Here is a 14,916-nt window from a genome sequence, read left to right on the forward strand (position 1 = left end):
CCTTGCACGCCTTCAAACGTGGTACTCGAATCGCTGTAGGGTTACCTTGGTCTCCATTTTCCCCTTACGCTAGACCCTAAGCCCGTCCGTCGTCCGATCGTTGAGCCCAATCCCCATCCCCCATCCCCCATCCCCCGAGCCGAGTGGCTTCGGGGCAGTCCTCACCTAAAGCAAGCACACCGCTTGCGTGATCATTAGCGGCCGCCGCACCGTGCGCTAGGAGAAGGGCAAACGGGTCCAGTGAGCAACTCCGCCGGCCCCGATCCGCGATTAGCTCCGAAGGGCATCGGAACTTAACAAGCATTCGCTCATGCGGGCTAGGGAAGTGGTTGTGTCCCGCAGTTCAATGACCAAGCATCGCCCGGACGCCAAGATAATGGTCTCACAGGCTGCATCGCCGGATGCTGCCGGATTTGGCGTGCTCGTATCCAGACTACTTCTTCTGCCTTGAGTTGTTAGTTGACATCCTTCTTCTGAGGCGGCATGGCTACTTACTGCTACGATCTGAAAAGATCGGACGTGTCGTGGTCCCACGCCGTAGTCGGTTGGCCGGCAATACGGATATGTCGTCCCTTCCCCCGGAGTTCTCTCCTGTCTGCTGCGCTCGCTGCCTGACAGTGTACGTATCTCGGAGCTGCAACGTCGACGGGCAGGCACGGCGGCGAAAGTGGGGCCTCCGGGAGCCCGGAGGAACTTTGGAACGACACCCGCAGCCCGACTTCCGTCCTGAGGCAGGCAGGACGACAGTGAAAGACCTTCCTTGCTACAGACACTCGTGCAAATCGCACAAAAAATATCTCCAAGTCGTGTTGCGAGTGTTTTGATTCTCAAATCGCCAAAAGCCCGCATCGTCAGGGTGAGACCACCGCAGCCTTCTCCGCATATAAGGTTGAGGCCAGGCTTCATCTTCTTCTTTGATGTTGGCATTTTCGCATCTACGGCCACTGCACTAATAGACCGAGTTCCAACTTCTTGCCCGAGACATAAGCATCATCGTGCAACATGTCCACCGAAGCAGTCGGGCCAGCCGAATACGCCTTGATACAAGAGTTGTTCATCAACCCCAAGATCTATATGCCTACGCACCCGAAGCACCTCGCCAAGCGCCTGCAAGAATCGAGGTTTGTCGAATGTACCAATAATCTCGACGATACGCCTGATATCCAGTCCTTTTCAATTCCAGAGCCTGTCTTCCCTTCCGAAATCAATTTCCAAGACGAGGAAGCTGACAATGTCCTCGCAAAGTCCATCAAAGTATTTCCTCCGGGAGACATCTTCAAGCTTTCCATAGAGGCCACCATACCCCACATACGATTCTCGCACGCAGTCTCGAAGCTGGAGCTGCCGTCCCTAAGAAGTGACCCGAGACACGACCTCAAAGCTCTCGGTCGAGCAATAGGCGAAGCCGAGTGTCTGGACTTTTTCCGTAAGCCTAACACATTACCTCGCGAGCCTGTCGATGATGCGAAGGATGAAGGTCTCGGTCTTCCGCTCTCTGCGGCACACTTTCACGATCTGCTTGCGAGGGGACCCGAGCTCGATGAGCTTGACTATACCGAGGAAGACCTGGCATACGTTGCAGAGTCAACGTACGTTGGTTGGTCGAAGAGAGACTTTGACCAATTGATCGAACTGGAGATGGCTCCAACTATGGTGGGCATACATGGTCTGTCATCGTGTGAAGAATATCGCTAACATTCCGTCTAGGACAGAGTCAAAACCATGACTCCACCACTAATCGCAATACCCTTCGACGATACCGAGGATGCAGAGCTGTTTATACCGGACGCCGATGTCTGCGAGATTCCTCAGTTTTCAGATCCGGCCAGCCTTCTCGAGGAAGATCTTGAGAAATCCTTACGCAACCTAGCCGAGACCTATGATGACTTCGAGCACCTCGATATCTCAACGCCGGACATTCTCGGCATTACCTCAGACACCCCCAGCTTCGACATCTCCACTCCTCAACGAAAAGGCACAGCACCACCCATGGAGGTTCCGATTCTGCCTATGTCCGACGACTCTGCGTCCAGCAACGAAGATGAAGACGTTTTTCGGGCAATCCTACACGGCACTGCAGAATTCAACTCTATTAGCCTTCCAGGGGCTTCAATTTCAAGCCCTTGCTCGGAAGAAGAGTCCAGATTCAACGAGCAATTCAACCTCTTCTTAACAGAGAAAGCAAACGCCATGGCACAGAAGCTTGAACAAGAGCAGGTCGAGGTCATTGATGCCACTGCCAGAATGCAGCCTCCAATCCTCGATTTTAGCGCACCTAAACCAGATTGGGAAGGAGCTGTCCAAGGCCCAGAAGAGATGTTTCTTTGGGTCCGCTGCCGGGAATCTGAGCAATTCACATCACCGCCGTGGCCACGCAATCGGCAAGAACAGAAGGAGCTGCGATGGATCCCTTTCCCATCTTCCCTGGGTCTGGTGGAAGTCGGGGAGTCCGTGGGAGATGGTAAAGTGTTGCAACGTCTCCTCGATGGGCGACGATCTACGACACTACCGACGAGCGCCGATTACGTTCGGCAAACACACACGCTCAAGGCGATACTTCCCGACGGCGACGACGAAGAGATCGCGATGCCTTATGATGAACACCAAGCTCAGAGTAGCTCACCTCCCTGTGGAGAGGACTTCATGCTGCTTATTCGAAAACGCAAACAAGAACAAGCTGTCAAAGATGATCACGTGGGCCAGGAGTCGCCGACTGTGGGCGTCAAGCACCGTCGCACAACAACACAGTCGAAGCCAATAAACAATTTACGACAAGGGTTGCTCCTCGGCGAAAATGAGAGCAATGCTGCGGGAAAGCTGCTCGCGAACTACATGGACCTACGGGGTGCGAAACGAGTCACAAGCCCATTCGAGCCGTTATTCCCAATTACAAAGCGCCGGGCCGCTCAAGCTCCGTCGCCGGTCGTCGGACAGGTATCATCAAAGCCGAATACACAGAAGGCCCCCATCGATGCTCCAGTCCCAACCATTGAGCACACAAACAGCCACTCGCGCATCATAATCTCTACCGCCATCCCGCGGGGAATTATATCGGCCCTCCAAGCTAACCTACCAGGCATCGATCTCGTAGACCGTGACTTCTCACGACACAACAAACGCGTATGGTCCCCCGGAAGCGTAAAGACCGTAGAAAAGCCATCCCCGCTATCCTACGAAGCCGACATCATCCCTTCCCCAACATCAGGAGTCATCATCACAACAAACCTCAAAGTCCGACAGAAGCCCCTCCCAGGATCCCACACGCAGCTCTCACAACTCCGCGACCGCGTAGCAAGAGTCGCACCGCTCTACGAACAACTGAGTATCCTCGTGTCAGAAGACAATCCCATCGCAGAGCACATCGGACCGCTCAGCGCAGCCGACGCCGCATCGTACGCCTGCTTTGTCGCTTTCGCATGCTCTCTCAGCAACAGCAGCGGCTGCACCATCGACGTAGTCTACGTGGCCGGCGGCCAAAAGACACTAGCCCACTGGACGTGCGCCGTCGTGTCGACACACCTCAAAAAGGCATCCCACGACGTGCAGCAAGTCATCATGTCGGAAGAGACGGAATGGGAAGTCTTTCTCCGACGCGCCGGCTTCAACATGTACGCGGCCCAGGTCGCTCTCGCAGTCGTCAAGGGGAATTCTCCAGTTGTAAACGTCGACAGCGACAGCAACGGCAACAATACCCAAGACCAGACGCTCGTGCGGTTCCTGAAAATGAGCCCCTCGGAGAGAGCGAAGGCGCTCAAGGGCTTTCTTGGTGGTGGAAGTCTGGTGGACAGAGTCAATGCGCGTCTGGGCTGAAAAGCTGCAAAGGCTAGCTACGAGTGGAAGGCGTTCGGAAGCTGGCGAACCCATCTGCACAGAGTTCGGATGGATTTAAGAGGGTTGTGAAATAAGGTGTAGGTGCGTGTATGCAGGTGGAGTCCTACGTACCTTGCGTTGAACCCGCGTGATGTGTGCGATTAAGCTTCGCTGCAGACGAGGATCGGTTGGCTCGGGCGAAGGTTTCGTGCGCGTGTTGGGGCCACCAGGCGATCTGAATAGTACATAAACGTCTCATCATCGGCCTGCCGAGACGGCGATGTCCACTTGCCCAGAGAGAGAACCGTGTCAGGCAGGCACCTATACTTGTTCTTTGCAGGTGGTCTTGCAGGTTCTTGTGATGCCGAGGAGACCAAGAGCCAAGGCATGTTGTGAGCAACTCTGCTGAAATTCTAGCGCTGTTTATTCTGAGATTTGATGAAACACAGTCGAAAAGAATGTTGAGATTACAAGTAAGAATAACAAAGAATATACTTCCTGAACTTCGCCTCCTGTTCCAACAATCTTGGTCCACGCCATGTTGAGGCCAGCCTCGGCCCATGTAAGTCGTGACTCTTTTTGGTGGTCTATGCATGCAACTCCGAGAACGCCTTGGTCCTATTTTACATGTAATGGTATGGTACAAATGGGTGGTACAGAGAAAGGAAAACGGATGAAAACAGTATGTACGCTACAAAGAAAACCAATCCCTCGTTGTCTATATGGCATTGGGAGGAATCTTGTCACCCTTTTCGAGGGCCTGCTTAATGGCGTCAGAGTTGATGACGCTTCCCATGACCTTAGTCAACAGGTCTTCATCAGGCTGCTGGAAGCCCGGGCGGAAAGGCGGCAGGGCCTTGGTGCATTCGGTCAAGTCGTTGATATTGTTAACGCCGAGCAGAGACATGCGAACGTATTCTGTCGCATACGCCTAAGGTTTAGGTTGTTAGCCTCGGGAAGTCTATTAAGTTGGGACGAACGTGTGACGCCGTCAGGTAAAGTCTTACCTCGTTCCACATGAACTGACCGCGCGGCCCCGCTGCGAATGCCTTCCAGACCCCATTGGTGCGCGGATCCTGGGAAACGTTGATGTCGCTCTGGAACTTGAAGACAGCAGGGGGGGCATTGGGGTTGAGCGTCTGCTGGTAGTAGGCGATATCCCAAGTTCCTGGCGTACTGTCTTGGGGCGAGTCGGCCCGCGAGGGATCAACGAAGCGTTGCTGGCTGGTGCTGTGCGCGCCCATCAGGGCGACGAGGCCCGCTGGCGTGAAGGATTTGTCTGCAAAGAGCTTGAACAGCTTGGCTGAGCTGTCGGATGGATCCGGCAAGAGCTTCTTCACCGCGGGCGTCGTTGAGTCTTTGCGACCAACAAAGGTGCGGACTCGGGGTCCCAGGGGACAGGAGACGGTGGCAACGTTGGAGGCAGTCTGGATCAAATCGGCCATGGAGATCTTGTACTTTTTGTACTTGGCAAACCAGCGCTCCATGATATCGCAGATCTCCTCCAGACCTTTATTGTCGGAACGCGTCTTGCACTCGTTGGCAAGGATGATGGAGCCATCGGCGCCAGTGCCGCCGGTAGATTTGGACCAAGACGCCGCGTCGTGGAAACCCAGGCGAATAGCACCACGAGCGACATTGTTGCAACGGCCGGCATTGCCCACCATCTGTGCGGCCATATCGTCGGCAATGTACTTCCAGATGCAGCAATCGTCTTCTCTGCACTCCGCCGAGTTCTTTGGCGGAAGATCGGAGTCATCGTAAAAACTCTTCAGGTCCTGGCCTGGAGCCTCGGCAGTCAAGATATCCTTGATTGCCTGACCGGTCGCAGTGAGTTCGCGGCCTCGGAGCGTGGCAAGATCGCCAATGAGCTCTGTCGAAGGGCCGCCACCGTCCGCTTGGCGAGCCTCGAGCTTGGCATCGGCCATCATCTTATTGATATCCATACCAGGACGAGCAACCACAACGCCGGCTAAGGCTGCAGTGATGAGGGATGTGGTCTTCATGATTGCAATGGTCCAAGTCCTGCAACAACAAACAAAGAATAAGGGATACAAACGACTGTAACGAATCGAACACCGCCCGAAGGTCAGGACTGCTGAAAGTCGAAGCGAGAGGTGATAGAGCTAAAAGCGAGAGATGCAGTGCTGGCTCGGAATACCGTAACGAAAGCGATTGCCATCCTCAATTATATTTATGGCAGTAATCTTAGTCGGAGTGCGTTACGGAATGTTCTAAAAAGCTTCTTTGACTTCCGGCTCATGGACAGCCGGCCGCTAGGACAGCGAAATCCCAAGTCTGATTCCTGACATGAAGGGATGCAGATGGAGCAGCTGCACACTTGGTCATTCAAGTCCGTCCATGTTACATGTCTCTGAGACAGGCCCCGCGGCAGCGGCGATCCAAGCAATCTTCTCGTTCAACGTTTTGCTTTCGGCCGGTACCGTCGTCAGCTCTAGGCATCGAAATTGAACAGTGGTTCCGAAAAATCGCCCAGATTATCCCTGTTGATGGCGTGAAGAGCATACGCGCCATAGATGCCACCGATGCTGGTGATTGTGTCCAATCAATCGGCGGGGTGGTTTCGTTCAATGCCCCGCCACGAGTAGATAGACCACGACCTTATTTTGTGGGATCTGATGCCGATCGGAATGCGACCGTTGCTTCTTGTCGTGGCACAATGGAGCCAGGGGGAGGGAAGTCTGCACGGCCATTGTTAGGCGGTCGAAGCGAAAAGTCAACGGGGAGCCTCGCGATTCCAACCAAAGAGGACATGAACAGTGGGAACCAGTCGCTCGTCTGAAGATTCTGGTGGTTGTCGGGCTAAGGCTGCAACGTGGGGCATGCTAGTCAGGAACGACAGTGTCTGTCCAGGACGGGAAATAGTCTAATGGCGAGAACGCTTGGTCGTGGCGCCGTTCAAGTCAGACAGAGAAAGTTGTGTTTGAAGGCCTCGCCGGCGGTCCGTGTGACGGAACCAGCGAGGAACTGGCGAGGCTTTCCAATATGGAGAGAAAGGCGACATGGTGATGGTGGCTGGCAGAACTCAGCTGAAATGTTGTTTGCTCAGTTTCTGTATCGGCCGCCCAAGTCGGCGATGACGACACCTGCTGAGTCGGATGCGCTGATGTTGCCCGTTCGGCCGAAGAGACTTTGCATAGGCAAGAATACGATGGCATGTGAAGCCTATACTTCGGTCTCCCCATGCGTATGGTCTTGATATCCGCTGACATGAGCTCGGGTATGCGAGGCACAAGCTGCCCTCTCAGTCTCTGCAGTTGACATTTGCTGCCAGCACCTGCGGCTGGCCTTTCGGTTCCTCCCACAACGGCCTGAGCCAGTTTCCGCGTCCTCACGCCACTTGCCGAGTTCCATCTGATCAGCCGGGCAATTCTTGATCCGTGTGGCTTAACAGTCCGGAGAGGCAGAATAGCTCGGATGACTCTGGGACTCGACGCTCCTAACTGATCGTCGGCGGAACCGAATCTGCACAGGGCGACGGGGATATGGATTGGCAATAGGAATCTTGGTTTCTCTTCAGCGATTTTAGGCCGCATCAATAACTGCAGCGTACCATGCAAAGGGATGCACTCTTTGGCTGTTCGTAGATCTTAGCTTTAGTCATCTGAAATCGTGTTGTCGTTAAGCTTGAGACCTCGGCCAGATTCAGATACACGCCAGGCTGTTAAGCTCGCCATTGCAACGGATGAATTAGGGCCGTATCACGGTAGCCGGAATCGTCGCAAGATGAGCACCTCTAGACTAGTGTTGTCAGACCAGAAACGCCATTATATTTCCAAGACAGAGCAAAATTCTTCTTGTGAAATACGTCTAGGGCGACTCACTTGCACGTAAAATTGCAAACCCTACAGTAGGACGAGGCTCTTGGCCAGCGGAAAGATCAGAAGACTCAGGGTTCGAAATGTCGTTTCGAGAGCATCGATGATATAATGCGTCTCTACGAGGCGCTTCGCCTGTTACAGACCGAAGAGACTCCAGAATTAGCTTGCTCAGGATGCCTTGGAGCCATCTGCCGGATGATCCAATGGACCTTGAGCCAAGGTCCAGACTTTGAGTGATGATTCGGAGCTGACGCATGTTGATGCTAGGCGGGGCTGACCGTCGTTGCCCGCGACACCCAGGCCATTGTCTAATTCCTCATCCCCGTGGCTGGTCCATCCGCCAGAGCAAGTGGCGATTACCGATCCTGTGGGGTGAACCCCTGAGCTCCCGACAGGTGATTGATGAGCAGCCCAGTCCCATGACTTGTCATGAACGCCCTCCGTGCAGCCAACGGCTTCATAGACGAGAACTTGGCCAGTCTCTGTTCCCGCCCATAGCTCGAAACCACCGGACGGTTCACCAGTACCAGGGAAGACGTCGCAGGCCAGCCTTTGTTGGCTGTTGGTGGTTCGGCCCACTAGGACGCTCAGAGGCTGGCCTGTCCCACGCACGTCGTATACGAGAATGCCGTTTGCCTGTCGCTCGTTGATGGCTAGATAGCGTCCACATGGGCTCCATATGGTTTGCACAATGCCGTTTCCTCCGATGTCTCGGCTGAAGTGAGACTTGTCAACGCCTTGGATGCTCCAGTTCGCAACGGCCTTGTTTGTCCGAGTCACGTCGTAGAGACCCATCCAACGGGACCAGGTGCCGGCGGCGACGATGCAAGCGCCAGACTCATCCGGGTATTGGCTTGACAGCGCAGAGACCATTCCCTTCATGCCAACGCCGCCACCTTTGAGGAGATGCCGCTTGGAAGGAATGGTAGGGATGGTCAAGATGGGACCATCAGAGCCAGTCCGTGATACGTCAAAGTGGTCGAGGCGATTTGTCGAGCCGGCTAGGAAATGGGTCCCGGGCCAGGACCACAAGAGGGACTCGGGGCAGATGTACTCTTCTGTCTCCCGTCGTATAAGCTTGTAGGAGCATAGTGGAGGCGAAGACTGAGAGTCTGCAAAGACGTGGTAGAGCTGGATAGGGTGGTCCTTGCAGCCGAGAAGTGCAAGCTGGGTTTGCGGGTCGGCTATGGAGAAGTAGGGTGATACGGCTGTCGAGTAGAAGGGTTCCGGTAGACGCAGCTGACCCTGCGGTGTCAATGTCCGGGGCCGGCCGTTAAGGTCGAGGAGATCTGCCGGCAGTACGTAGGCCGACAACCGGTTGTCGGACGTTGAAGCGATGAGCGTTGTGCCGTCAGGAGTCCATTGGACCCCGCGGAAGAAGCTCTTGTGGTTTTCTGGTGGATCGGAATCTCTAGCGGCTATCTCGGTGGAAGCTACGAGGTCCATAGAGGGGGCGGAGAGATGGGAGGGGCCCTTGACTGAGTTTGCTGGGTCGGAATGTTGCTGCATGGGGTCTGCATCCTTGTTTTCCGCCGCGGGATGCATTGTTGGTCACGGTTGGAGGGCAGGCGGGCGATAATGAAGATGCACTAGGATTACTCGGTGGCGGGTGTGATTGGCGATGGAAAGTGAGGCTGGATCACGCAGGGCGTTGAAGAATCAAGATTCTGCAGGCGTGAAGATCGCAGTGATATCGTCCAGGAAGCTAAACGGGGGTGCTATGTGCAGATACTTGCCATTGGGAAGGAGCCAAGGGAATGTGGAGGGAGGGATGGGATGCTCCCCGACTCGTATGGGCGCGTATGAAAGTGTCAGTGGTGATGGGGTAGATGCATCGTCTTCGCCTTGAACTTGAGGTCAAGTCGGAGTCGAGCAGTTGGCAAGAGGAAGATTGGAGCGTTGTGTCTGTATTTCTGCACTTTCAGTTGTGATCCTAGCAAGTGGGGAGACAGTTTCGGTGAGAGGCCCTGGTTTTTGCCTTCACCACCGGCCTAAACTAGCTCACCACCTTCTTCACCGACCAAGTGGAGAAGGTCGGGTCATCATGTGGTCCGTTTCCGCTGTCGGTGAGGAAGGCAGTACCTAGCTAGGTACCTTACCGGGCATGAGTAGATAGATGTTGGGGAGGGCAGGCACGTTGATCGGCAGTAGAGCCCCGGAACTCAAACGTCTTCCTTCCTGAAGCACCAAAGTAAGGTAAGGCGAGGTGAGGTGCCTCACGTGCTTACCCAGGCAGGTACGCCACGGTCCTTGGGAGGTTTTTTGTTGCAAAGCCCAAAAGATACCGCGACTCGCGAGTGCCTTCCTTCTATGATGTTAGGTAAGCAACTGAGCGCTCTTGCGTTTCAGCCAGGGCAGATTCAGGTACGCAGGTACGGATCCGACGCCAATGCGGGCAGGTGCACAGCGAATTAGTGGAGGTCACTGAGGCAGCGACGTCATGGGGGAAGCTAGCGATGCATGTTCCTGGTCCTAGCGCTGATTGGGGAGGGACTTGCCGCCTGCAACGCCGCACCGCGCTGATACTCCAGTGACCCTACCAGCGGAAGGTACCTACGAATAGGTACTTCTCTCTCCACTGGCTGGGGTGCTTTGGCCTGCCCGCTGTGAGCCTGTGACATGAAATTTGCAAGTTACACTGCGCCGTCCCGTCCACCTCACTGTTTCCCCGTGCTCCGTGCCTCTCCCGTCCTCAGCCTAAGGCAAGATAGGCCACCCGTATGGCTATCCTTCGACTCTGACACCCAATCTCCAACCCCGCTGGTGCCGGACTTTATTCCTCCAAAGCACCACAACCAGTAGACCGACTCGACAGCTCGATTCACCTTGCAACACTAAAGAGTCCGTCTGCCTTGCCTTTGGTGCCCAGGGACTGTGGATCTCAGCAGGTGAGACATTCTCTCGACCCGTGGCTGGTCGACTTATCATCTCTGCAGTTTCCTCCGTATTACCTACACATTGATCTGAGCCAGGCAGGCCACCTTCAGTACTCCATCCACTACCACCGCAACTTCCAGCCAAGTCGCCGGGGGCCGGACTCTTTCGTGCCCATCTTCGCTATTACCGACTCTATCGTCCCGTCTCCTTCTCTTCTTCGTCTCTCGACGGCGGCTCCTCCACTTCAGCTTCATCCCCACCCAAATCACCGAACCACCGACAGGAGCGAAGCCAAGGCGAATCCAAAGTCCCGCGACTACTTATTCCTGCCCTTCCGACGATTACGCAATGCTCGCCTAGCTGCTGCTTCCTCTCCCATCTTGCCGCTTTGCTTTGGGTCTCCGGGACCCCGTCATCCTACCTCTGCGACGCGACGGATAAACCCGCCTGTGGTGATACTCGAGAAAGAGCTGGTGTCACTGCCCACCAAGACAGCCGAGGCTGTCCATTGCAACCCACTTTCGAGACCAACGCCTGCACATTGCCATACTCCGGACGACCTTTCTACCAAGCATGGTGGTGACAATCTTCGACGACCGCTGCGCCGAGCTTCGCGCTCCTGGCTTCCTCAATCTGACGATTTCCATGTGAGTCCAGCGCTACGAAGAGCAACTGCAACATGCAGAGCATTGGCTAATTCCTTCCGCACAGTATCATCCTCATCGGTCTCATCGTCTCCTACCTGCCACAGCATTATCGTATTATCGCTAGAGGTACCTCGGAAGGCATCTCGCCATGGTTCGTCTTGCTGGGAGTCACGTCCGCCACTGCCGGCTTCGCCAACATTCTGACCGTTCCGCCCTCGAGACGCGACATTGCCTGCTGTAGCGAATTGGGTACTTTCGAATGTGCTGCTGGGCTACTCGGAATTGCCCAGCTGGGCATGCAATGGATCTCCTTTGCGCTAATGTGAGTTTTTCCCTCCCGTGTTTGTTCGCCAATGGCACATACACACACTAACTCGTGCCTGTTGCAGCCTTGTCCTGTTCCTCATCTTCTTCCGATACGACAATGCGACTGTTCCCGAGGATGAGCTTGTCGACAAGCCACCCTCGTGGCACACTGCCATAATGGTCGGCTCCGTCAGCTTGATTCACGGCCTGCTCGTCATCATCCTGACTGTGGTCTTCACTACCGCGCTCAGGGAACACCTTGACTTGTGGGCAAATTTCCTCGGCGTCATGGCCGCCGCTCTTGCCGCGGTCCAGTACATTCCGCAGATCTGGACAACCTACCATATCAAGCACGTCGGCAGCTTGAGCATCCCCATGATGTGCATCCAGACCCCCGGCGGCTTCCTCTTCGCTGGAAGCCTGTTTGCCCGCCTCGGCTGGGAAGGATGGAGCACGTGGGGCGTTTTCGTCCTTACTGCCTCAATACAGGGCGTCCTTCTTGCCATGGCCATTTACTACGAATTCCAGGAGCACCACGGAGAGCCGCAGTCTCCAACCCTCGTCGACGAGCCCAGACGTCCCAACCCGACCAGAACATACTCGGAAGGTTGGGAGCAAGGCCTTCCTGGCCCTTACACCGCCCATCCCGAACGGTACGCCGACACGGAGGAGGAGTTGGAGCGGTTACAAGACAGGGAAGAGCGGCAGGTTGAGCGAGAGACGAGACCTCTGCTGCGTCCAGGCGGCATCGGTGACCCGCATAAGAACTACAATGCCACGGACGATTGAGTGCCCCCAATGAGACCGCTCTTCACTGTGTTTTAGCCTGGCATCGTAGGTTGTAGCAGTACTTATTTTAATAACGGGCAGACCTTGCAAATACTATTCTTCTTTTCCCCTTCTCTAGGCTAAAATACATCCCATTCGCGAAACGTTTCCACAGTGACCTAACCATCGGCGTGTCTTTTCTGACGGTCATGCTACACCTACCTTTGACCTCGAGATACTCTCCCACTAAGGTAGGTACCGAGCACGTGAAGCATATGCAAACCGACATCTCCGCCGTGGAATAACCGCCAAAACACCCAAAAGTGATCGCGAAAACGACCAAAACGAAAGCGAGCAATACGACCGAACCTTAATTCTGCAAGGCGTTCTATCCATCATGTCCCTCGTGGATGTTTGCACCGCGGGGTTCTCCTGCGTTCCCGTGACCATCGAGTATTCATTGACATGGAAGCTAGCTCCCGTGGAATGAAGTTCGGTTAAATATCGCAATGTATGCATAGTGGCCCAGTGGGCTGCCAACGAGGCAAACAAGCCAAGCCGGGCTCCGATGGAGTGAAGTCATCCTTGAACATCGTGTTGGAAACCAAGCCCACGGGGTAATGCTCCATCCTCAATTCCAGCACTTGCCACCACTCTGCATTTGACATCTCTGGCCTCCTCAAATTCGCGACTGACTATTCTGCAGCCGGAAGGAGGCTTGTGAAGCCGGGCTGTTTGATTGGAAATTCCGTGTTGTAGTCCCTCGAGCGTTGGAGATCACCTCGTGCGGGTTTAGACCTCACTGACTTGTGCAATATTCGTACCGAATACTCCGACTTGGCTACCAAATTAATCGCCGAGGGTACATTGTGCGTCGAAAGATGTTCGATCACGTTGCAGCTCATTTTTAAATATCTGCAATCCAACCGCGCGAGCTTTGCCATCACCCTCACCAACCAAAGCTAGGTGACAGGCATCCAAGGTTTGAAGGTCTGCGGTTTGAGTACCAAACGGATCTCCATACCATGATGATAGCCTGTCCGAGATCTCGATGCAGAAATCACCGTAGTTTGTCTACTCCCAATGCCACATGCGTGGGCATGCTCTATACTTTAAGCGTCTCAAACGTATCTAACCAACAGATCCCTTTCCCCTTCAAGCTTCGTAGACCTCTGCTCCCAAGCGAAGTCTGCAGGTGCGTTGGAGTGATCCGGTTTGCAACAAAAAGAGTGATGCTGCGGAAGGCGGCAAAATGCTCAGCACATCTCCCACAAGGGCCGAGGTAAGACTGTATGCTTCTTCGGACTCGACCGCTTGCCTTGCTCCCGTACCGTCACGTACACCACCCGGCGGGCAGGCTCGCCTGTAGTGACGGAGTGAGATTGTAGACCGTAGTAATCCGAGATGGAATGCGTCAACCATCGCCTGTAAAACACCAAGGTCAATAAACATCGCAAAGGGAAGGGAGCAGGGCCATACTTGAAAGAAGCACTCTCATCATCCCCTAACGAGTCGAAAACCATGCCGTCATCAACCTTCTCGCTCCCCACCTCCCGCCTAGCCTTCTTCCACCCTTTGCCCGCAGAAGTCATCCCTTTCCTGCCGACAAATACGATCTCCTCGTCCTCGCTATCCCCCTCCGCATCGCTCGCCTCGCTCCGCTCCTTCAAGAAACTCCGCACAGGTTCTTCGAGTACGCGCACCCACCCGCGCACAGCGGGCGTCCGCTTTGCCGTGTCGCGCAGGTCGCGCGGCACCTCGCCGACAGACAATCCTGTCGCGGACCCGTCTTTGCGTTGCTGCTTCTTGCGCTGAGCCTGAAGCTTGGCGGTCTTCTCTTCGATGCGCTGGCGGAGACCGGTATCCCAGTATTGGGCGACTTGGTAGGGGACGACTTGGACCGGGTAGGTTGGATGGACTTCCCAGTCGCTTGGAAGGGGCGGCTGCGCGTTTGGTACGCCGATGAGGCGATCTGTGAGAGGGGAACAATGTGGTTAGCTGCTGAAAGACAAAGGAAGACCACGGGGATGTTTCCATCATGTCAAGGACTCCTGTGCTCAAAAGAAGGGGAAGCCCACCATTCTCCCATCGCCGACGCGCCCTGCTCCCCTCATTCCCCTTCAGAAGCTGTTCCCTTTTCTTCTGACTATCCCGCCTGCTCAACGGCCGCCGGATAGGTGTCTGCTGTACAGTCGTTGTCGTTGTCTTGTCGGTGGCAATCGTGACGGCGGCAGTAGAGGCCTTCTTGACCTGCTCATCGAGGTTGATGGCCAGCGGCGTCCCTGTGCCGCGGGCAACGGGGCTGACGCTCAGGGACTCGAGGGCGGAGACAGTCCAGGCTTCGATATCGACGGAGCCGGCGGTCGCGCTCTGGGCTGCGATGTGGGCGGCGACCGGAGTCTGGGACTGGGGCGGCGGCGAGGAGACGGTGTTGGGGACCTCGTGGTCGATGGCCTCGGGGGGAGGGACGGCGCTGAAGATTGCCATGCTGGGCGGTCGGAGTGGTAATCGCGTGGAGGGATGGCTTTCGGCGGCAGCAGTTGAATCGGGAATTGAACAAGGTGGATGGATGGACGTATGGGTGCTGGGAACGAAACGCGGAGAGTAGAGTCGGAAGGGAGAGAGTTGACGGGAGGTAAGGTAGGGTTCAGGGCAGCCGATAAGGG

General features: G+C 55.2%; 5 protein-coding genes across 5 annotated transcripts; 2 read left to right on the forward strand and 3 right to left on the reverse strand.

The window, feature by feature from the left end:
- Positions 1-1,002: 1,002 nt before the first annotated feature.
- N0V96_007139 (uncharacterized protein) lies at positions 1,003-3,810 on the forward strand (the record flags this gene model as incomplete). The annotated part of the gene is made up of 2 exons (XM_053196264.2): positions 1,003-1,653; positions 1,708-3,810. The coding sequence occupies 2 exons, from the start codon at positions 1,003-1,005 to the stop codon at positions 3,808-3,810; spliced, it is 2,754 nt and encodes a 917-aa protein (XP_053046383.2).
- Positions 3,811-4,528: 718 nt separating this feature from the next.
- N0V96_007140 (uncharacterized protein) lies at positions 4,529-5,816 on the reverse strand (the record flags this gene model as incomplete). Its single annotated transcript, XM_053196265.1, has 2 exons — positions 4,529-4,741; positions 4,818-5,816. 2 exons carry the CDS (start codon positions 5,814-5,816, stop codon positions 4,529-4,531), a joined length of 1,212 nt encoding a protein of 403 aa, XP_053046384.1.
- Positions 5,817-7,820: 2,004 nt separating this feature from the next.
- N0V96_007141 (uncharacterized protein) lies at positions 7,821-9,197 on the reverse strand (the record flags this gene model as incomplete). Its single annotated transcript, XM_053196266.1, has 1 exon — positions 7,821-9,197. The coding sequence occupies one exon, from the start codon at positions 9,195-9,197 to the stop codon at positions 7,821-7,823; it is 1,377 nt and encodes a 458-aa protein (XP_053046385.1).
- A 1,905-nt stretch (positions 9,198-11,102) lies between these two features.
- On the forward strand, positions 11,103-12,271 carry N0V96_007142 (uncharacterized protein; the record flags this gene model as incomplete). The annotated part of the gene is made up of 3 exons (XM_053196267.1): positions 11,103-11,176; positions 11,241-11,498; positions 11,566-12,271. 3 exons carry the CDS (start codon positions 11,103-11,105, stop codon positions 12,269-12,271), a joined length of 1,038 nt encoding a protein of 345 aa, XP_053046386.1.
- A 1,134-nt stretch (positions 12,272-13,405) lies between these two features.
- Positions 13,406-14,737, reverse strand: N0V96_007143 (uncharacterized protein; the record flags this gene model as incomplete). The annotated part of the gene is made up of 4 exons (XM_065757937.1): positions 13,406-13,439; positions 13,592-13,675; positions 13,730-14,222; positions 14,398-14,737. 4 exons carry the CDS (start codon positions 14,735-14,737, stop codon positions 13,406-13,408), a joined length of 951 nt encoding a protein of 316 aa, XP_065613460.1.
- Positions 14,738-14,916: the final 179 nt, after the last annotated feature.

The sequence above is a fragment of the Colletotrichum fioriniae genome (genome assembly GCF_027942845.1).
Source record: "Colletotrichum fioriniae strain IMI 355084 chromosome Unknown scaffold_8, whole genome shotgun sequence".
Lineage (NCBI taxonomy): Eukaryota > Fungi > Ascomycota > Sordariomycetes > Glomerellales > Glomerellaceae > Colletotrichum > Colletotrichum fioriniae.